Source organism: Pelophylax lessonae, assembly GCF_965119305.1.
Source record: "Pelophylax lessonae genome assembly, chromosome: 4".
Taxonomy (NCBI): Eukaryota; Metazoa; Chordata; class Amphibia; order Anura; family Ranidae; genus Pelophylax; species Pelophylax lessonae.
Window position 1 is genome coordinate 228,509,857 of NC_138771.1, and position 24,270 is coordinate 228,534,126.

General features: G+C 42.4%; 1 protein-coding gene across 3 annotated transcripts in view; it reads right to left on the reverse strand.

The window, feature by feature from the left end:
- The window catches only part of LOC309553845 (F-actin-capping protein subunit alpha-2), a 162,987-nt gene that overhangs the window by 119,715 nt on the left and 19,002 nt on the right, over positions 1–24,270 (reverse strand). The window contains exons 2-8 of one of the 3 annotated variants that reach the window (XM_082255311.1): positions 21,157–21,220; positions 16,267–16,318; positions 12,757–12,820; positions 4,282–4,488; positions 4,093–4,172; positions 1,373–1,451; positions 249–320 (exon numbers count right to left, since the gene is read on the reverse strand). The exons of 1 other annotated variant lie outside the window; for it this stretch is intronic. In XM_082255311.1, coding sequence (XP_082111437.1) covers positions 249–320; positions 1,373–1,451; positions 4,093–4,172; positions 4,282–4,488; positions 12,757–12,820; positions 16,267–16,318; positions 21,157–21,220 — 618 coding nt within the window. The remainder of the gene's footprint in view (positions 1–248; positions 321–1,372; positions 1,452–4,092; positions 4,173–4,281; positions 4,489–12,756; positions 12,821–16,266; positions 16,319–21,156; positions 21,221–24,270) is intronic. One more of the 3 variants, XM_082255312.1, reaches the window with a different exon arrangement.

A 24,270-nucleotide genomic window follows, 5' to 3' on the forward strand; every position in this document is an offset into this window, starting at 1 on the left:
AACTAATGGGATAAAAAGATTATTTGCATGTCTCTGGCCATTATCCAGGAATAATCCCCTTATTCAACCCATGCTTAGCAGTACTTTGTTCAAATAATTTACTTGTCTGAACATATTTAGAATCTAGGGAAAAAAGTGGATAGCATTTGTGAGTCAGCCTGTTAGTATCCAAGATGGAGGGATATTCCCACTTTATTACTCAAAACACAATATGCCATTTGATCTGGATGGATGAAGAACATACTTACAGACACGGTTAGCGATTCTTCAATATCTTTATGACTCACTAACTGTACATTTCCATCTTCATAATAATGGACCTATGTAAAATTTACAAAGTTTTTGTTATATGCTATAGATAGTACTACCATGAGGAAAGAAAACTACAACTACAGATGACAGTGAAAAACAGCTGAATGCATTTGAAATATTGAATAGTCAAAAATACTGTGTATTACAATTATGTTTAATGCATAAAAAAAAAAAAAAAAAAAAAAAAAAAAAAAAAAATCTGTGACCAGCATACGTGCCCCCTCCAATGCAGTGACCAGCATACGTGCCCCCTCCAATGCAGTGACCAGCATACGTGCCCCCTCCAATGCAGTGACCAGCATACGTGCCCCCTCCAGTGCAGTGACCAGCATACGTGCCCCCTCCAGTGCAGTGACCAGCATACGTGCCCCCTCCAGTGCAGTGACCAGCATACGTGCCCCCTCCAGTGCAGTGACCAGCATACGTGCCCCCTCCAATGCAGTGACCAGCATACGTGCCCCCAATGCAGTGACCAGCGTGCGTGCCCCCAATGCAGTGACCAGCATACATGTCCCCAATGCAGAGATCAGCGTGCGTGCCTCCAATGCAGTGACCAGTATACATACCCCCAATGCAGTGACCAGTATACATGCCCCCAATGCAGAGATCAGCGTGCATGCCCCCTTACTTACCTGGAGCAGCAGCGGCGGCGATCGGCTCCTCCTCAGTCCCCTGAACGGCTTCTACTGCTCGGTCCCGTTGCGTCTCCTCCAGTCCCGCCTCCTCCTCCTCCGCCAATGGCATGGGGTTTGCCTTGCGGCCAATCAGGAAGCGCGTATTGGACGCGTTTCCTGATTGGCCAGGAGGAGGATCGGTGTGACAATAGCGAATTTTCATTCGCTATTGTCACACAATGGGTGGGCTCGGGGCGCAGAGGTCCACCCTTTGCATCGCCCTATTAAAGCCTCTGGCTCCAATCAGGTGATGAAAAAAAAAAATCCTCATTGAACTCCATGCGTCCGGCGCCCCTGCATGCAGATTAGGGGGGCGGCGCCCCTAACGAGCCGGCCGCCACTGGTATACAGGATTACTACTTAAGAAGGAAGGCCAGTTTAAGTACCTGAATTTTTAGAATTCCCACCACTTTTGTGGTAGATTGTGTTATGGTAAATTTCCACTCTGACCTCCAGCGTCCATTCCTGGGGGAAAAAAAAAGAAATTGACAACCAATTGTTTTATACAGTACTGCAATATTGTTCAAATAAAGTTACTGCAAAGTTTCTAATTCTTGCATACTAGGAGGTAATCATTAAACTTTGCTTTTACATACACTGATCAACTTATACACTGCCCGGCCAAAAAAAAAAAAAAGTCACACGCACTAATATTTTGTTGGACCGCCTTTAGCTTGGATTACGGCACGCATTTCCTATGGCATGGTTTCAATAAGCTTCTGTGATGTCACAAGATTTTCCGTCCAGTGTGGCATTCATTTTTCACCAAATGATGGGAGAGTTGGGCCACTGCGCAAAGCCTTCTCCAGCACATCCCAAAGATTCTCAATGTGGCTAAGTTCTGGACTCTGTGGTGGCCAATCCATGTGTGAAAATGATGTCTCATGCTCCCTGAACCACTCTTTTACAATTTGAGGCAGATGAATCCTGGCATTGTCATCTTGTAATATGCCCGTGCCCTCAAGGAGGAAAAAAAACATTGATAGAATAACCTGGTTATTCAGTATATGCAGGAAGTCTGCTGACATTCTTTGGGCACATGCAGTAACTATCCAATAGGATGGTTACTGCATGCTCAGTTTAGTTGCTTAGTTAATTCCAGGTGGCGACTTTTTATTTTTTGGCCGGGCAGTGTATTATGGTGAAAAGCACATTTAAATATAAGGTTCCTTTGAAATGTTAGTATGCAGTGTATGCAAGTTACCCCACAAGGTAACAGTCTAAGAATTATAAGACAAGGCAAAACATTGACAGACTGTTTGAGCAATATTCAACATTGTGCTATTTCATACAGAAACAGATTTGACAATTTTAAATGTTGTAAGGGCTCATTCACAAGGGCAGAAAAAATATGGCTAATATAGGTGCACAGGGTATACATTTGTGTGCCTCTAAATGCAGCACTATTGTAATCAAGCACCATTACATCCAAAAATATGTAATTTTTTTTTTTTTTTTTTTTAGGTGGGAAAAAGTAGGCACAGCTGCACCCATTGGTGCACAGATCTGCATATTTTACGTGCGTATGTGTGCGCCAATTCATTAGTTGTAGAGAAGAAGGAAAAAAAAAAAAAAGCACATTAAATGCTAAACGCTACTAAATGTGCCTAGGCATGCATTTTACACGCTTTGCCAGCAAGAATCTGCTTTTAATGCAGAAAATATGGATATGCCTTGGGAGTGAGCCCTAACCGTAGTAATCGCTACAGGCTAAAAAAAAAAAAAAAAGAAATTCAAGGATCAGTTCCCTAAAAAATCCCAGCATTGCTCTTAAAAACTTTGTTGCAGAGTCCCCGCCCCCTTGTGACGTCACAGACCCAGGCATGATGGGTCCATGATGTCACAAAGGTGCAGGGCCACAGGGTGACATCACATCATGGCCATGTCCCATAGCCATACAAGAGCTGTCAGACACCAGAGCTCACAGAAGGCGGGAGCCAGCGTTAGAGGAGGGGGTGTTTTTTTTTTTTTTAATTATTCAATGGGTCAGCAGCGATGGAACAGGAGGAAGAAGACATCGGCATAAGAAGAAGACATCGTGATTGACGTTGCATCTACGACATTCTTCATTTATAACTAAACTTGTCAAAAACCGTCCAGTTTTTTGTAACACTACACTGCGCGGGCGTGATTTGGGGGTCAAGCAAAGAGGCCCTTGTCCCCATCAACGTGGGGACTAGGTGCTTTGGGGCGGGGGCAAAACCCAGAGGTTCAGGTGGGTTTGGACGCCCGCTCGTCCCCCCCCCCCCCCTCGCATGCTCCGATAAGGGTTTGGTATGGATTTTGAGGGGGGCCAACTCTTTTTTTTTTTTTTACATTGGGTTTACCCTCAAAATCCATACCAAACCGAACACTTGTTTTGTTGTGGGGTTCCCCCTCAAGACCCAAAGTGCCTGGTATGGTTATGGGGGGGGGGGGGGGTATGGATACATTTGGCATGAGATTTCATCCATACCAGAGCCAAAGAAATTGTTTTGATTGGTCAAAGTACAAGTCGCAATCATCTCAAAGTTGGATCAAAAACAGGTCCCGTTCATTGAAGTCGCATAAAAGTCGGACCTGAAGTTGCAGGGCAAAGTCGGATAGTTAGTCGTGCGAGTATATAGTGTCAGATCACTGTGGACATAGCCTGATTCTGAATAGGAGTGACTGCTACATTATAATCAACAGGTGCACTGAAAAGCTGGGGGGTCTGCATACTTTTAAACATGTTTAACCCTTGTAGAGTATCTCACTAAACCTAAAACTTCCATCGAAGATGCCAAAAAATGTGGCTTGCATCTTAGTGCAGACATTTGAGAAAGTAAGCCAATCACACAAAAAGGAAGGGACAATACGGGGGTGGGGGGGAACTGTACACCAATAGTGTACAGGTCACATCCAGGATATTGCAATAAAAGTTTACAGAAAAATTACGATGGATTGCATATTTTTATTTACCCTATTGTTTTTTCATGAAAGTAGAATTACCCTCTAAGTGATTGAAGCATATGCATCCAAATGACTAACTTAGATCAAGCAAAATCGTCATACAAAGAAAAGCAATACAAATAAAGTTGTCTTCATATTTCGAAGGGAAAAAAAAAAAAAAAAAAAACACACTTACCAGAAGTTTTTAGCTTGAAACTGATGACTCTCTATGCATACAATTATTGTTTGCTGTCCATCAATTGTTTTTCCGTATACCTAAAAAAGGTAATGTAATCGTCATTAAACAATACTACATGACAGGGAAACAATTTCATCAAATTTTGCATCAGAGAAAAATCCTGAAAATGCAAAGATTTCTACTTACAGTACTAACTCCATTAGGATAATGATCTTTCACATAGGATCTCACTGCAGTGTCCACAACATTCCTCCAGGATTCTATGGCATTTTCTCCCTCATGGGGCCTGGGATCACTGGCTTCCTTTCTTAAGTGATCAAATCTGAATGAAATCTTGTTCTTTGGATCTAAAAACCTCCCATTACCAAGGTCTCCATGCTCGGTTATTAATACCTAGAGAAAAAGAAAAAGGTCATTCTTGCTTCCATTATCCTGAGAAGACTACAAATCTCTAAGTCCCAAACTGTTTGTTTAGATTTAGCTGGTAATCTATCGCGTTTTCAGGAAGTTCTGTATAGACACTTTAAAATTTATGAACCCTGTATACAAAGTCCACATAAGAAGCGACAAGAGTAATGCCTAGTAATCATGTGATGTAGTTGTGAGCTGAATGGGGGGGGGGGGGGATTCCGCTGTGAAATACTCTTGAAGTAGATTGCTTGTCCCCTCTAAAAATTTTAATCTTGAAGTGGTTCTAAAGGCTCAAGGTTTTTTTTTTTTTTTACCCTAATGTATTCTATGCTCCAAAGTAAAAAAAAACTGGGTGCAGCTCTCCCCCTTCAGCCTCTCCTTATACTTACCTTATACTTACCTGAGCCCCATCTCAATCCATCGATGTGCACGAGGGCAGCGGCTCTCCCAGGTCTTGCACTCTCTCATGTGTCAATCACATCCAGTGAGCCAATGAGGAGAGAGTAGGGGTGGGGGATGTAAGTTAATGGGCACATAGAGCATGGTTGGGCAGCGAGCCTGCTTGAGCGCCCCCTTAGCCCAAAAGGCTTGCTATTGGGGGCACTTAGCAGGGGGAAACAAAACCGCCTTCACAGCACACTTACTAACTAGCAATAAAAAAAAAAAAAAAAAAAAACACACAAATTACACTGTAACAATGAGATTAGAACCCATCAGGTTTTTTGCCACCTGTGTGCCATTGGGGGTACTTCCCTTCAGTTTTTCTCCTATAGCAGCAAGAGGAAATCCCTCAAAATTGAAAGAAATCCCTGGTAGTCAAAGGCACCAGAATTAGTATCCCCAATGGAAGATTACCACTCTTTTCCTGGATTTTCTTTCACTCACAGTGATAAAAGTCACCAGGACAAAGGAGGGTGAATCTCCCAAATGTGGACACAGGCAGCAAATGAATCTGACAGAGGTTATATGACCTCTCAAGTTTTTTTTTTTTTTTTTCTTTTTTAATAGACAAACAACCTTCTAGCTATATATTATATTCTCTTAAGCCACACACTTGTCTTATTATAAAACGGACCTATAAGAACAATTTTAAAAAGCTAGGACGAGTGAATCCGATTCTTTGGTTGGACACTCTGAAGGATCAAGTGTAATAGCCAGGCAACTGGCATTTTTAGGAGTGCTTAGAAACGGCAACTTCCCGTTTCCACACTGACCAGTTTCTTTTACCACAGTGGCAGCCCCCTTATTTATTTGGTACAGGTTTTGTTAAAGAAAAAAAAAAGGGAAGGACTCCAGGTTTATAGATACCACTATAGAGAGAGCGTAGAAAGCTACCATGAACAGACATGTTCACTTTCTGTGTCTGATATAGGATTACATGTAGAGCTGCGCTAAATACACATGTGAATAGTGTTAAATTCAATAATTATACAGTATTTCCAAAATAAAATCCCAAAAAAGAATTATAGATGGAATATTATATTATATCACCTGTGAAAAAAGTTACAATGTTGAAAACAAAATTTCTCCAGTGCTATAGGTATCCAAACACCACCAATAGAGTGCAGCCTCCACCTTATAGATTGCATGTTTACTAGTTGTTAAGAACCCCCTATCACAGAGGGTCGAACACGCTTGTGGCGAATACCAAGCTAGGGCCTTTGATCTTACGGTTTAGGGTAGCTGGTATCACAAAAATCAGTCTATAAAAATTACCAAAATAACTCCATATTCTAAAAACAGCCTAACAAATGTTTAATACAATAGTAATGAAGGGAACCCAACTTATTAGCCAAAAGAAAGAGAAAGTGGAGGGGAAGGGGAAAAGCTGATACCAGAGACTCAAATAGAGTTCACATAGAGAAAAAAATAAACAGTAAAAAAACATAACAATTCAAATTTCAGTCCTTTATCCAGAACCTCTCTCAGTCTGTTAAAACTCTTACTGCTTAAATTGAAAAATTCCTGTTCCAACTATGTCCTTTTCCTTTTTTGATTTCCTTCTCCACCTCTTGTTCCTCTCTCTTTGTTCAACAGGTCTCTTGATACCTTTGTTGGGTCTGGGAAAACCCCAATTTTGGTGTCCATGGTCTCCAGGATCAGAATTGTTAAAATAACTAACTATTTCCATTTAAGGGCTCATACGGACAGAGATGCACAGAATTGTGGGAGATCGCGACACTTCTACCCCTCTAGCATCTGATGGTCAAATATAAAAGAGTTGGAAAGGATTATGACCGAGGGTTTTAAAAGGAATACGTTGGAAAACAAAAAAGGTTATTTTATGGTGCCTGAGGCACAACAGACTCCTATAATATACTACATAATACACAAAAAATACATAAAAGCTTAACCTGCTCCCTGGGTCATCCAATAGTGGCATTGACTCACCTTCTGGGTGGGCAGGTATATGGATTTTTATTTACAGCCTTTGGTACAAAAGAGGACTTCTTATACTAAGGACTCCAGATATCTTGCTGTTGGGGCTTACACCCAAGGAAGGGATGTTATACTATATTTATAGTTATACCCCATGATCTGGGTTTGGCTGCAGTGAGATTTTTTGGAGCAGGTTTCAGGCTTGTCAATCGGCCAGGTTGCCTTTATTATGGAGCTCCTGGAATTCGCTGCTACGTACAACTACTTTTGGTTTGATAACCAGTTTTTCCATCAGGATAGGGGTGTCGCCATTGGGCTAAACATGCCCCTAGTCTTGCGGACCTCTTCATGGCCCGGTGGGAGGAGGAGGTCATCTATGCCTGCCAGATGCCCCAGATGACCCTTTAGCAAGGTATAGAGTGACATCCTCCTCCTGTGGGATGGGAGTAGAACAGATTTGGTCAAAATGTATTGGCTCCTTGAATGACACTAGAGGGAACAATTTGAACCACGAGGCAAGTCGAGAAGAGATACATTTTTTGGATCTTAAGATTTCTGTCAGAGGTGACAGGTTTGTCACATCTATGTATTTTAAACTTACAAATGCCTAAATTCCTCCTGACAGCTGCCACCATGGCTCCTGGTTCAGATCGGTTCCCAAGAGCCAATATATGAGGCTCAGGCGTAAATGTACTGGGTTGAGTGAATTTTTGATGCAAGCGGATGTTTTGACAAAGATTTGTAGAAAAAAGTATGATACCTCTCCTGTAGTTCCATTTATTACGTTTTCTATACATCAAAACATTAAACCTCTCATATATAACCACTGGAAATGATTAGGTGTTGAATACAGTTTTGCCCAGCAAACCTCAGGTGTTCTTTAGGGGGTGCTGCTCCCTCTCAGAGATAGGTTAGCCCCGAATGTCCTTAATCCTCCTATTAAGTGACCTAATGTCCTAAATCCTCCTAATAAGCGACCTAGTTTTTTTTCAAAGCCTGACCGGTTACCATCAATGTAGAAAGTGTCAAGTGTGTTCCATTAATGGTTGCAAAAACAGGACGACGAATGGCTTTACTTCTACCAGCACTTCAACAGAATTTGAAATAAGGCCATTTGTCACATGTTCAACAGTCGGAGTGGTCAACCTATTACAGTGCCCTTGTGGGTTACAGTATGTGGGTAGAACCACGCACCCACTTCAGGTTCGACTAAATGAGCATATTAGCAATATTAGGAAGGGGTTCAAAAAAACATGCTGTATCTAAGCATTCCCACATAGCACATACCAATACCTTTTTTTGGGAATAGATTAGTTAAGTCCCCACTGGCCAGGTAGTTCCCGGGTGGGAGACAGCTCAAAGCTTGAGAGGTCTTGGATACATAGGTTTAGGGCATACAACCCTTTCAGGTTAAACGTTGCTGTGGATGTCAATGCTTTTATTGACAGTTCCCGAGTTTAGTCTTTTTCCGTGGGGTATCAGTGGTGACCATTTACGGTTGATAAAATAGAGGTAGCAGTATATGGTCCCAATTGACATTTATTGAATTGTTTTATGTTTTTAGCATTTATGTTGTGCTCTATGTGAACTCGATTTGAGTCTCGGTTATCAGCTTTTCCCCTTCCCCTCCGCTTTCCCTTCCTTTTGGCTATTAGGTGGGGTTCCCTTTATCACACTCTCAATTTGTTAGGCTATTTTTAGAATATGTAGTTCTTTTGGCAATTATTTTTATAATTTTTGGAGGGGGATGGGGTTTAAATTATATGCTGATCATTAAATTGGACATGGGTTTTGCTTTGTGGGGGCCTCATTTAGTCCATGTGGGTAACCATACTTCGGGATTCACGCATTTGTTATTTTCACTATTAGATTAGTTTTTTAAATTATTTTTTGTCCAATTTTTCATTGTTGTGGCTGACTGACCGGACAAAACTGAAGTGAAATGATTGGATACAGTAATGTAATCCTAAGATTACAATGTAGCATGTCATATTTTTTGTACTATTTAAAAATTCCCGCCCGGATCGGCACCCCACCCCCCAATCGCTCGCAGGGAAGGGAACCCGGAAGACAGATGCCGGTGTTCTATCAGAATACCGCTACCTATCAGATTCTGCAATCGGAAGGGACGTTCGGACAAGAAAAACATACTGCGCATGCTCCATGCGTTCCAACATAGCCGCTATGCGTTACAATAGCTTTCCTAATGTGACAGAACACGAAGCAGCTGTGGATATTACATCCACACAAGTCTTGAATTTTCCATTTATTTTTTTTTTTTTTTAAACAAATTTTATTTGAGTTTAACAGTTTCACAAAGAATAAACATACAGGACACTCAATGAATCCTTTCTATACATAAGATGTTAACGACACTAAAGCCCTTAGGCTATAACTTGGGGGATCCATATTACTAACCAAAATGGGGGGGGGGGGGAAGAGAGGGGGAGGGGGGGGGGGGAGTACCTTGGCAGGGAGAAATGAGCCATATTGTTAACCTGGAGACATTCACGGTGTGACACAGCTAACATGATACCTCTCAAGCTTCAGTTGGGGTTGGGGATGGCCTGAGGATAAACCGTCAGGAACGGGGACCATTTGGACATGAGATGATCAGTGGGACCCGCTAGGAGCTTGGAGTCCAAAAGTTCCCTGGCATAGAGCCTGGTGAGTTCCTCGATAACATCCTGAGTAGTAGGGGGGTGAGGAATTGTCCATTTCCGGAGTATAGCTCTTCTTGCTATCATAAGACATGTCGATATCCAGGCCTTGAAGGCATTGAGGATTTGTGTTTGGGAGGGGTCCACTTCCAGAGTAGGGCCATGAAGGTTTCCAAAGAGCAGGAGGAGAGGGTTATTCGTCGGGGATAAGCCTGTGGTGGTGGAGATCAGGTGTTGCACTGCCTCCCAGAATGCAGAGATGTGAGGGCAGGACCACAGTCTATGAGCCAGGGTGGGCCTGTGGGCTAGGCACCAAGAACATGACTGGGCGGCCGTCGTAGTTGCTGAGAAAGAAAAGGGAGAGTAGGCTCTGTGTAGTATTTTTAGTTGTTGTTCCCTCCAGAATTCGTTTACAATGTATTTGCACGTCGAGTTATACCCCCGTAGGATGTGCTCCCCTATGTTGGGGATGTCAAAGTCTTTATTCCATGGAGAAACGGTTGGTGAGATAGGCTGTGGTGATCGGAGGTCCAACAAAGGTTTGTATACGTCAGAGAGTTTAAGTTTCTGTTTTACCATCAGCACATCCAGCAAGGAGTTTCCATTTATTTTAGCAGTAAACTGACCTTCTAGACTGAATACACCCCGCCACTGCTCAGCGACCAAACTGATTATATAGTGAAATAGACTATTTTACTCGGTCACAGTGAAATAGTCTATTTCCGTATAGAAGGTGAATTTTACTGCCAATATCAGTCTGAAATTCAAGAGTTGCTTGGATGTAAGAACAGGTCTACTGCTGCTTCGTGCTCTGTCACATTAGGAAAGCTACTGGAACGTAAAGCGGTCATGTTTTGAGCGCATGGCGCACGCACAGGAAGTTCTTTCGTACCAACGTTACTTCCGGTTGCAGAATCAGATAGGTAGCAGTATTCTGATAGAACACCAGCATCGGCCGGAGGACATCAGAGGATCGTAGGGACAAGGTAAGTTTCACTACAGGGTGACCCCAAGTGTGGTTTAGGGTTACCGCTTTTGGCACTGAATATTAACCCAGAGCCACTCTGGATTACCGCCAGGGAGGTTAAATAATGAATGGGACCCCTTAGCGGCCTTTTGGGATACTTCCGGCTATCTGGGTCTTACCTGTGTTAAAACACTGTTTAATTGTTTAGGGGACCTCTTATTAATATCCTCTATAAGGAGACTCCTAGTTCACCCTGGCATAGACATATCAGTTAGTTGACCCTTTGATTAGTGCAGTATTCCAATTTTGATTGTTAGGGACACTTATTACAGGTTATCTGAAAGTGTGTGTACAACACTCAAAAGTTTTGCTGGGGTTTTTACAAATTTTTATATCATGGTTACATTTTTAGGTTTGGGCTGATCTTGGTTTACCTTCTGTGTAGGGAGGTATCTCCCATTTATGTCCTTATTATGGTGATTCCTGCCCTGGGGTGAATGGATCTGGCCGCATTCCCTTAGCCAAGATGGCGGGGGGTGTAGGCAGACCGCCCAAGGTTTAGATCGTAGAAGTGGCTTGTGTAAGATCTTGTATATAGAGCAGTGGTTCGGCATGTAACCCAGGACGTCAAATTGCGCCGAAAGGAGTGATGTGCCGACGTCAATGCGCTGTTTGATAATCCTGGAAGGACGGGTGTTTTATCTAAGCTGGCCGGCTTTTTTATTCTATGCATATTCTATTCGTTAACCTTAATAAAATTAGTTTGGTATTACAATATATTGAGCATAATATTTTTTGGGAACCCGTGTGAGACCTATTAGATGGGGATCCTCTCCGCTAGTGCTCTGTGGATGGTGCCTAAAACCATTCTTGCTATGTCCATTTGCTACGAATCCTGAGTAGTGTGTGATACCAGCTACCCTAGATAGCATGAGCAAAAGCCCTGGTTGGTTATTAGCCACAAGAGTCTTCGACCCTCTGTGAACCCCTCATGTTAACCCTCAGCTGGTTAACATGCAATCTATAAGGTGGAGGCTGAACTCTATTGGTGGTGTTTAGATACCTATAGCACTGGAGAAATTTAGTTTTCAACATAGTTCACGGGTGATATGAGAATCATCTGTGATTATCATTTCATGAGACTATGCAACTATTGGGACTTTGTTTCACAATAGAGTAGGATTATTGCATTTAACACTATTCACATGTATATTTAGTGCAGCTCTATATGTAACCCTTTATATCTTTTCACTGTGCCTATCTCACAACTGAGTTGCCGCTTTAAGGTTACGCTTACTTCAGCGCATTTTTTTTTTCATTTCACATTGCACGGTGTCTGCCATAGTTCCTGGTTCAGTTTCCACAAAATACAGCCATGGTTGTTGCCATTCTTTCTCCTTTATAGAATTTTCCAAAAAATTTATAGAATTTGGCCAGAGAATAATGTAAGTTTGAATTTAACACTCCCCTGCGTAGAAGGTTACTTTAATGGGCGCCCATAAACATTCCTATCAGTCCTCCTCTCCAAGATCAATATTTTTCTATAAGCAGTTCTCATAAGCTTTCTGAATTGTGAGCTTGCCCCTCATGCCTGCCAAGTATCTGCAACCATCTGTAAAAGGTCTCCTATTAAACCACTCCCGTATTATCTGTACCAGGTAATCAGTGGGATTAGGTCCTGAAATGGAGCCTGAAGTGCTTGCCTTGCAGGCAGTAAAAATAAAAAGGAAATATCATAGCTATAATCAAACAGAGTACAAATTTGTTTTACCATATGGGTACCTGCCCCAAAAACCTTGAGCTTGCAATAGACATTTAGCAGTTTTCGAACGTCAGGTTAGACCTAGCTATCCCATAATGGGAAGACTACAGTTAAAAAACAAACTGAAAAAAAGTTCTAGTCCTGTCCGATATATGAACAGCCTGCTTAAATATAAATATAACGGTGAGAAAAAAGGGGTCATGCTATATTATATACCTTTAAGCAAATCATAAACAATGCTGTTCCATGTTGACCATTAATATGAAATAATTGTAATTTGTGTACACTATCCTTCCGTAACAAATGTGCAACTTGTGAAAGGGCCAGTCTCTCTAGATTGGAGGGGTTAACCAATACCCAAAATGTGAGTCAGGGGTGTATTATGGCTCCAGACAGATTCCAAGAGTAAAACATTCAATTTCTCAAAGATGGAAAATGGTAGAATATACTTGGGAAAACCGTATACTTGCAAACAAACGTACCTGATCTTCATGGCCTTCAACTTTTACTGGCGTGAACTGATCCAAGTTGTACTGTGCAAAAGCACTAGATGAGACAAAAAAAAAAAAAAAAAAAAAAAAAAAAAAAAAAATTATATATAGTCCATACAATCTGCCATAGCATAAAAAAAAACAAAAACACCACATCATGTCACACAGGCCAACAGGCCATGTCAAATTAACTTGGAATTTTATTTCTCATGCCATTCACCTTAAACCTAGATCACTTGGTCTTTGGCCACCAGCAACATTGTGGACATATACCATTAGAGACTGCAGTCTTTTACATTTTTTTTTAAATGGAGTTCCCGAATGGTTTAACCACTTAAGCCCCTGAAGATTTTACCCCCATTCCGACCAGGGCCTATTTTGCGATTCGGCACTGCGTGACTTTAACGGACAATTGCATGGTCATGAGACGCTGTACCCAAACGAATTTGACGTCTTTTTTTTCCCACAAACAGAGCTTTCTTTTGGTGGAATTTGATCACCTGTGCGATTTTTTGATCATGTGCTATAAACAAAAGAGCATCAATTTTGCAAAAACAATAATATATTTTTCCCATTTACATGAAATCCCCCCCCCCCCCAAAAAAATGTAAAAAATCAAATTTTTTTAACATTTTCGGCCAATTTGTTTTATGCTACATATGTTTGGTAAAAATCGCAAAAAAAAGCGTATTTTGATTGGTCTGCGCAAAAATTATTGCGTTTACTAACAAAGGGAAAGATTTTTGTCACTTTTGTTTTTTTTTTTAACGCGTAATGGCGGCGATCTGCGATTTTTTTAGCGGTACTGCGACATTGCGGCAGACAGATCGGACCCTTGACTGACATTTGACACTTTTGGGGTTACCAGTGACATTTCTACAGTAATCAGTGCTATACATATGCACCGTTACTGTAAAATTACACTGGAAGTGAAAGGGTTAACTTTTTTTTGAGAGGGAGGGGTTATGTGTGTCCCTAGGGGCGTGATTCTAACTGATTGTTCCTACACCTCAAGCCACAGCCAATGATCAACGGTCCTACATAGTAGAACCGTATAATCACTGTTTCTACACCGGGGAGAATGACAAGTGGCTTGTTTACATCAGCCGCCTGCCTTTCTCCCTCTCCACCAACGATCGCCGAGTGACCGGCGGACATCGGGTCCGCCAGTCACGCGCGGGGGGTCGTGAGCGCGCCTCCGGCGGCGCGCGTGAGCGCCCCAGAGCCCTCACAGGCTAGCGACAAAGTACTACGTCACTCTGCCTGTGAGGGGCTGACTGCTGCAGTAAATATACTGTGAGCAGTCGGCAAGTGGTTAAAGCAACACCATCAAGACAATATAAAACAGACAATATTCAGTAGTCTTCATGTCAAAGTGGATTATATCAATGGTACCTTGAGCAGCTACTTCTATATCTTAAACATATATACACACACAATGAATATGCATGTACCCTCAGAGAGAATAGGCCTCCCCATCTATTAGAATTTGTTACCGTCTTTGAGGGTATTAATGGCATTTATATTTTCAGACCACAAGGGACAAGTAGAACCTAATCTTTACACCTAAGAACTCCAGAACTACAGGGCATTAGGCCATAGAAAAAGCAAACAAATATGAAAGACCAATTTTTAAATTTATGGATTTGCGTGAAAAAGTTTGCTTCGGTGTAGTGGTAAGCAACCTAGGTCCATGTTATTCACTAAAGGAGTTACTGAGATAGGGTGTTTGTAATCCGTGCAACGGGCAAGAGGACCTAGCACAGAATCACGGATCCTTAGTTTAGGGTTTGGACAACCTCTCTGCAGGAAGACCCATTTCTCCTTTGGAACAAAAAGATGAACTTATTGTGTCCATTCTTCAAGACTGGTGGACTAGAGACTACCACTTGATATTGATAGTGTATTACAGATGCCCAGTGTCTAAAATGTTTGGGGCATCTCCATAACACATGATTTTTTTTTTTTTTTATCTGACCCCGTCTACATTTGGAATGATGTAGAGAGGGTCAGCAAAGAAGAACCTATGGACCAAAGACAGCTGCCAGTCATGTACACAGAAACAAGGTAATATATTAGTGGGGAATGACAAGCAAACAGATACACAGTATTGAAATACTGGGGGTCTGGTGCAACATTGACAGCAGCACTGCAACAACATTTTCAATTCTGAACCATCTCATCTACAAGCTTGGTTAGGACACCAAGATAATCTGGGACATGCTGGCTGTGCAGGAAGCTATAGCTCAAGTGAAAAAGCCAATCCTGCTTACTTATGCCTTGTTTCCACTGAGCGGAACGGTTCGGTGCGCTATTTTGAGTGTTTCCATTATGAAAGTGGCCCATACAACCGAACCAAACCGCACCATTCCTGGTCCTGCTTCAGATGTAGGGCCATAGGAAATGGTACGGTACAGTTAGGGCGGAGCTACTGGTGTCACACGATAGATTCCACTGATTGGCGGACAGGAAAACTTCAATGCTCACGTCAAATGAAAGAGCAAAACAAACACCTCATTTGGTGTAAACCCCGGATGGTCCCTGGTGGCCTGACTTGCAGTGGAAATGCTCATCTGAATAGACCGGACCATTCTAACCCTTCCAAACTGTACCGACCCGAACCGTTCCGCTCAGTGGAAACGAGGAATTAGTGTGCATTGGTAGACACACACATGGTCTGCTGGGTCTCCCAATAAACAGTGAGAGTAATGTAATAGCTATAGTTTGTACATGACCTCTTCCATTTCATCATACTGTGATCTAATGCATAGTAGCAAATCAGGGTTCTAACTGCTGTCTGTGTAACACTCTGAAGAGGTTTACAGGAGTGGAGAGCATAGGGAAGGCCACAATGCTGTGCTGCTGCTCCATCATTCAGTGACTTGACTGCAGTGGAGATTAAGGGTCCATTCACACTAGCGCGACTTGGTCGCCTGCCATCGATTAGCACAGGACCGGTTCCAATAGGAGCGACACAAGTCGCTCCGACTTAGAAAACGGGTCCTGTACTACTTTGGGGCTACCTGAAGGCGACTTGCATTGACTTCAATTACTTCACAGGTCGCCCCAGCAAGTCGTGTCGCCCCTGTCTGAATGGGCTCTAAAGGAGCTGTCTTTATTGATTATAACACAAGATTAACTAAACAGTATCATATTTCAATGTATATTTAGTTATTTCTCTGGACTGCAATTTTATCTCGTGGGTTTCGGAATATAATAGCATTCTATTATATAGAATTAATACATTTTAGCTCCAGTCTCAATAATACATCTCTAAAAGAGTCTGTCAAAAGGGTGAAGGGTTGACACTTCCCCCAAAAGCAATTACATAATTTATCATTTCATTCTTGTAACTTTCAGAATGAACATTCATAGTTGTGACACTGGTGCACTTCTAGCTCAACTACATGTGTGGGTTTCTGTGCAGCAATACTTTTAGATGTGTTGTACAGGGTTTCAACATTGTTTAAATCCTGAAGTAACCATAACACGAACACTTACTGAGCAGCGCCTTCCCTGAGTAAATTGTCATTGTTAAGTAGGAACCGAACATCTGTACAGGAAACGCATACAAAAGAGGAATGCATTAGAATTATTACTGAATTGTATACAAGCATAGTAAATAAAATGTCAAGTTCACAGCTAAAAAGTAATTTACATTTTCAGCTAAGGTTTAATTGCTGTACATTTAGATGTATGCAACACTGCCCACTTGGTGTCATCCACCACATGATGTAGATATTACAGGGATTCATACATTAAAACTGAAATATTAAGGCTACACTCATCTAACTTTGGGGGTCAATTCACTGGGCGATAAATACCGCGTGAATTTTTAAATTTGAATAACTCATGCGGTGTTCATCTCAAAAGTAGTCAGTCAATTCACTAAAAAACATGTGTTAAAAAATATTTAGCACTTTTTTTTGCAGTCTAAGGGCTCATGTATACTACAGCTTCTAAACTTGAGTTTAGGAGGTTTTTGTGTTTTTTTTTGCCAAAGCACGTAAACTCAACTCCATAAAAGCCTATGTTTCAATGTACACATAGGCTTTTACAAGAGTTTAGAAGCTGCTGCGGTTAGGGAAGGTTCAAACACCCTCTTCTGAATGGGAAAGAAAATCGCTTTCAGGATAGGAGACCGCCAGCCACAAAATGTGGTAAAATCGTGTTTTGTGTTTTCCCGGTCCACCTAGTCTGTGTTGTGAGCCCCAACACTGCACATAATATCGTGAAACAATGAAGACATTCTAGGGTGCTTTTATTCACAAATCAATCTCCCTCTGATGAATTGTTACAATTTATTTTCATTCCTGAGCTCAGAGAACAATTTTCATACTTTTCCCCTTTCCTGGCCAGTGCAGAGTTATTCTAATTGTTATTTTATTCATTTCTAAAATACCGCGAGCAAACACCAGGTGATCTACAGTGGGGATCGAAAGTTTGGGCACCCCAGGTAAAAAATTTGTATTAATGTGCATAAAGAAGCCCATGAAAGATGGAAAAAATCTCCAAAAGGCATCAAATTACAGATTAGACATTTTTATAATAGGTCAACAAAAATTAGATTTCCATCATTGACACTTTCAAAATTACAGAAAACATAAAAAAAAAAAAATAATGGCATCTGCAAAAGCCTCTGACTCATTTGACCCATGCAGAAGAACCAGGTGAATCACATGCAGTTCCAGAATAGTGATAGGTAATGTCCCCTTTGACAGAGCCAGTCCCTTGACAAGTGACACAGAATTCCTCCCCAACCTGTTAAGCTGGCATCCCGACTCTGCACCTTCTAAGATATGGGAAGCAAAAATTTCCCTGTCTTCAACCTCAGGGAGACATTCACCAGTCTTAAGGACTTTAGCATGTTGGGACACAGACATCAGCCACCTGTGACTGAGTCCTCCTGTCCCACACTATCCTGACATTTTGTAAAGTTCTAAAAAAAGAAACAAGCAAAGGAATCACCTCGAACGAGGTGACCATTTTTCCTAATACTGTCATACAAAGATGAATTTAGGTATATCTCAGAGCTCTGAGAAATTCCATCAAGTACCTTAAAGCTCCACACAAGTGTGAAATAAGGATCCCTTTCACCCAGACTGAGACCAAGAGCAGACAAAGACACTCCAGATGATGCATCTGCACCAACCTGAGTTGTGGAGGGCTAAGCATCCAGTTAGCTTCTCCAGAGTAAATACTATGAGACACATATTGTGCTACAGATGAATTGAGCAAAGTAACCCAATGGTGGTATCTCCTGGACCCCAAACCTGAGCCCGAATCTTTGTGAATCCCCTGGGTACCATGGACAGGCCAATGCCAGGGCCACAACAGACTATGCTGGCTTTTGCCGCAAACAGAAAACACTTCAAGGAGAGAAGACCTGGACACGTAAATATGCATCCTTTATGTTCACTGATGCCAGGACCTCCTGGCTGGAACAAAGCCAATACTGTATGCCCTAATTCCACAAGAACCCTTTGCACTTGGAGACCTTTATAGAGATACTTAAGTTCCCATATGGCCCGAACATCAACTTTTTGATTTGCACAGAAAACAGATTCAAGTAGAACCAGGGCAAATCCTCACTCTCCGGCATGATCACCTCCTAACAAGAAGGTGATTGAGAGGGAGACTTTGTGACCAACCTTGTTGGCTTAGAGGACCAGCACTTCTTATGGACCTGGCCCTGTGTCTTCGACCAGAAAAATGAGTGACAAAACGGACTGTCTCGTGGATACAGGAGTGGAAGAGGGAACAGGAGCAAAGGATGTGTGTTTTACTTCTCTAACACAGAGGCTCAAATAATGCACTCCCCCTGAAATAGAATTTCTTGCAGGATAAATCTACAGACTAGCATTTTAGCCAATAATTCTGCACATGTGTACAGACAAGCCTTAAGCGCAATATTTGCTGAATGGAATCTTCCAAAGCATCCCCAGCAAAAGCAAAGAGCCCTAGGGAAATCTGGTAACCTTAACCAAGGTCAGCCTTACTGGCTGCTGCGTCCAACCTTCTGAACAGATGCCTCATTCCCCCTTAAGGCTCTGGCACAGCAATAGTCTTCTGGACATATAAAGCTCTTAAATTGCCACTCCTCCCAAGTGCCTCTAACACTTCTTAGTGAACTTCTCCATAATTTAACTCAGTAACCTCTCTGGGGGAACTCAACCCCCATACCCTTTTACTTACAGTGAGGGCATAAGGGAATGACTCGAAACCTTGTGGCTACTGCCATGAACCCAGGCACAGAACTTTAAGAGATGTATATTGAGGAAGTGACAACTTCACAACAGTGTGGAACATTTTAGGAAGAAACTCAATGATGCCTGCTCTGGCTTTGGAGTTTCTTGGAAACAGAGTCCTCAATAAAGACCCTGCCTCACTCTGAACCCCCCCCCCCCCTTTTTACATGGAGAGGAAACTGGAGAAGGGAAAGGTCCCCAGGATTTGATCACCCCAAAGCAGCAAGCATCCTTTAGAGCCTAAAAGCTCTAATCCTGCTTAAGCAGAAGACAATCCTCCTTTGTACATATACTGGTGCCCCAGAAGTAGCCATACCTGCAAAAGGTAAGGGGCTCAGCCACTTAAAGCCCCTAGACTCTCAGGGAACTGCACCAGAGGAACTATGTCTAACGTCCTATAGACCTGACAGAGGCATTTGTGAGCCCCCCCCCCCATTATATATTAAAGACATTTTGGCTGCTGAAACCAGTACTGGGACCTGTGCAAAACAAAGCAGTCCCAGTTAGCTGAGAGGATACTGTGCTACAAACAGCAGTACATTGGTTACCTTTTAAAGGCTTTACCCAGCTACCAAAGGCTTGCACCATCTGGAGTACTTGCATAACTCAGGGGCTGAAGGAGCATATCCTGTGTCAGCATGCTACCCCATGGGAACAGGCAGAAGGACTAGACTGCACTTTTCTTGCTGCTGCTCTGCTGACGCCCATGCTGGGCTTTTAAAACAAAATCTGACTGCCAGGAACACTTAGGCTGCTGGTGCACACCCATGCAATTACATGCCTGTGTGTGCTTAAGCCTGCATATTCATGCGTACACCCGATTGTAAACAGCGGGTGAAAGCATTCTCTATACACAAACAAGACCTCTACCAGGGGCAGCCTGTATAATACAGTGAGCAGCAAATACAGCAGGAACAGCTTAGGTAATCACAGCAAATGCATGTTCAAAATCAAGCACAGCCGATTTTCCAAGTGACCAGCCTTACATGGCACAGGCTCAGGCAAAATTTCAGCCTTGGTACCATTTCCTCCATGAGAGGAAGAGAAGACCTTTTTTTAGTTCTTGACAAGACCTGTAAAGATTTTAGTACAGACACCTATGTCTGATCAAGCCAAGGATTGAGGTGTAATGTCCTTTGCTGGTCAACGCATTTCACAAACTGCTTCCTCAGGACCAACAGCAGGTGTAACACATCCTGGTAATATGCAATGCAGGAAGAGCGTACTTATGTCACATACATCTGGGGGCGGACACAGGGGACCAGCATCTCATTAAATTCTATCCATCAGTATACTTCTATTCAAACTTCCTAGTCTATGAAGTAGGATTCCGACATATATAGAGAAAAGGAGTATCATCACAGCGGGTGCAAGATAGACCTGTTTCTAGTTGATAATATGTACCTTAATACTTCACTGAAGAAAAAGAAAAGAAAGCTGCCTTGTATATCAGCCTGAGCAGAAAAACAGCGATTCATCACAAATTAATTCCATATCTCAAGGTTTAGGTTAATGTTTGTGTTCCCTCAATCTGTCCACCAGGGGGGGGGGGGGTGTCATCTGCCTCAATTTCACGGCCCAGTTGTGTGGTAAATCCTTATTCTGGGTACCTTTTTTCCGGGAAGATCAGACAAGCATTTGGCCATGGGTGTGAGAGCAAGACGAGAGTGAAAGGTTATATAAACAGAGGACTATCTCTATAGGTTTAAAGTAATTTAGAAAGCACCACGTCCCTATTGAATATTTTAATATGAGAAGTTATACTTGGAAGTATAGCTGGGTGCCACAAAGGGGGACTTTGCAATAGGGTGCTTAGATATTATGTGGTATACCGGATATAAAAAGAAAATATACAAAACATATATTTGAGTAAAAAGGCAAAAATACAACTTTATTGTGAGAGTGAAAGGTTGCCATTTGCTTGATATTTATCTGGTAAAATATGTTCCCTTTAGTCTGAGCATGAAATATACAGATAATCTACGGAACATTAAAAAAAAAAAAAAGTCCAGTTTAACTGCTCCACTAAGGGTCACGACTTGCATTTCTTGGAAACGAATCCTGGCATTTTAAAATGCTGCCTATTGGTTTTATATGTAAATGTCAGCAGAGAATAGAATGACAAATCAACTGGATTGCTCACCATTAAATACTTCGTTGAATTCTCCTGGTGGGGAATGGATGATGAATTTTGCTGCTACACGTACCTACAACAAAAATTAGATAAGATGATTCCCAATGACAAGCACTTGTAATAAAGAAAAAAATAAAAATAAATAAAACCCACAAACAAAACACACACACACACACACACACATACTTATTCAGGCTTAAAATAGGCCTAGTGTGGCAAAATCATGGCATTTTACCATGCCCTGTACTCGTGTAAACACTGATGGATGTTAATGCTTCTGTGCATTGGCATTTACATTTTGCTGAATGTGAATTTCCAGCCAATTAACCTTATCAGCAGGTCTTTGGAGCGTGGGAAGAACCTATAGTACCCGGAGGAAACCAACACAAGCATTGTGTTCTGGCTGGAACTCAAACTTAGGACCCTAGAGCTTTTTTTTTTTTTTTTTATTTCGCCTAGCAGCACTAGGGTTGTCGGTTGGAATTACAGCCATGGCACTACATGCACAGAGTTTGCATGATCTCCCTGTGCCTGCGTGCGTTTCCTCCGGGTACAAGATACTGCATATGTAATGCGTTGTGTAAATTGATGGCACTATACAAGTACCTGAGATAGGTAAACATGCACCCTCAGAAGCAGGGGACAGGTGTATCCACTGAGGCATCACATGACATTTTGAATGAGCCCTTAGCCTACAGATTTCATCTATAGGTGGGTTCCAGGTATGAGGCCGTTGCGGTTGGTGTGTTTAGCTGGCGATAGGGAAGCTGAAAACACACCTTTCTTTACTGAGATACATACTCTACCAGCATAGTTGTACAAAACAGCAGTCCATGTTAAAGTGGAGTTCCACCCATTTTTAATAACTTAGATTACATAGATGTATGTAATCCCCTTTAAAACGACTTACCAATGGAAACTTTTTTTTTTTGTGCTAGTAAATACCTTATTTTCTTCTTTATTCATCCTCTCCTCACTTTCGGGTCCGGTCGGCGATTACGTCATTCGGCAATTCGCAGGGAGTGCTGGGATGTATCTCATAGCATGAAATCTTGCATTATTACACAGGAGCTGATCTGTACTGTTTGTATTAAGGTCGTGCTCTGCCCCGCCTCCTCTCAGTGAGTGAGGACTGAAAGCATTATATCCTCACTGAGAGGAGGCGGGGCAGAGCACGACCTCAATACAAACAGTACAGATCAGCTCCTGTGTAAAATTGCGAGATTTCATGCTATGAGATACATCCCAGCACACCCTGCGAATCGCCGAATGACGTAATCGCCGACCGGACCCGGAAGTGAGGAGAGGATAAATAAAGAAGAAAATAAGGTATTTACTAGAAAAAAAAAAAAGTTTCCATTGGTAAAAGTAGTTTTAAAGGGGATTGCATACATCTAAAGTTACTAAAATGGGTGGAACTCGACTTTAATAACCCAGCATTAGGGCAGCATACACAGGACTCTTGTGTGGCAAGGCTTCCTCTCTTTCCACCTCTGTGCTATGCTTGTATACAAATCCCCTGCGTGGCACTGTTAGCATGGGAAGGAAATGATCATAAGAAATGTAGGAGTCCAACTACACAGTTCAGACAACACAGCCTCTTCCTCTCCCCCGCCTCAGTGCAAGTCCACTTCATGTTCTGACCTGTCATCACCTGAAGGAATGCAAGACAGCAGGGCTGCATAGCTCAAAAAAAATGCTTAGATCCTGTGCTGGTACTTGTGTCAAATTATTATGGACCATGATATTGCTATGACAGGAGTTTGTCTTGCAGGTCTGCCTGGAGGTGTTTTTTCTAATTCCTGTTTATTCTGTGAATAGAAAGTCTAATTGCGGTAGCTTTTAACCTGCTGCAGGAAAGCTACAAAGACAAATTCACTTAAGTCCAAAGACTCAAACATCGGAGAACGTTTGCTAAGGCTCCATTAATACTAATGCCTTTTTTTATGACTTTTGCAGTAAAGCAGGACATTATTTTTAACATGGGTTTCTATGGAACCCGTTCACATTATTGCAATTTTTATGCCTCTGCTTTTTTGCAAAAGAAGGGAGTGAAAAAGGGACTTTTGATCCCCACGGCGATTTTCATGCAATAGACTTCAAATAGAGTCCCCAGATCCCGGCCCCCCCACGTGAATGAGTGATGGGGTACATTGTATCCCTACCCATTCAAAAAAAAAAAAAAAGTAGTGTGACAAAAGACAAGAGATAAAAAAGGTCTTGTCAAGAACTAAAAAAAGAAGAAGGTCTTCTCTTCTCTCCCCCCCCCCCGCCGCTTCTTCCTCTGCCCCCGCTGAAAATAAAACCAACCCTCCTCAGACACTGGGTCCCATCGATCTGGCCGCTCCGGTGTCACACATCTCTTATATAACCTTTGGGGCGTGGTAATTGAAGGACATCTGGAGACCCCGCCCCTTCACCCATCATGCCCTGGGCGATGTCTCTGGATGATGTAATCCGCCCTATAGTTAAAGAAATGTGCGATATCGAAGTGAACTGATCAGCGGGACAACTTTTTTTTTCCAGGGTGGAGGGCAGCCGCAGCAGATGAACACCGAACAAAGACCAAAGAAGAAGGCTGGAAAGCTCTGGTCTTTTGCCACACTACTATTTTTTTTGTGAATGGGTAGGGGTACCCCATACTCATTCACATGGCGGGGGCATAGAACCGGGATCTGGGGGCCCCCCGTTGTTAAAAAGGAGGCTTCTGGATTCTGATAAGCCCCTCACAACCACTGGCCAGGGTTGTGGGGGAAGAGGCCCTTGTCCCCATCAACATGGGAACAAGGTGCTTTGTGGTGGGGGCATGCAGTCTGGGGGAGATGGCACTTTGGGGCGGGGACCTGCCAGTCTGCATGCTCTGATAGGGGTCTGGTATAGATTTGGGGCGGGGACCCCACGCCATTTTCTAAAGAAATTTTGGCATGGGGGTGTTTGCCCTCCACCCCCCAAATCCATACCAAACCTGAAGGGCCTGGTACGGTCCTGGGGGGGGGGGGGCGCCTGTCTCTAGAGAAGCTTCTTTTCTGGTGTGATACAATGCCAACCCTCGAAACACCTTTAGCTTGATAAAGTTCCCTCACTCCAACTTTTCTGATGAAAACCAGGAAAAACCTTAGATTG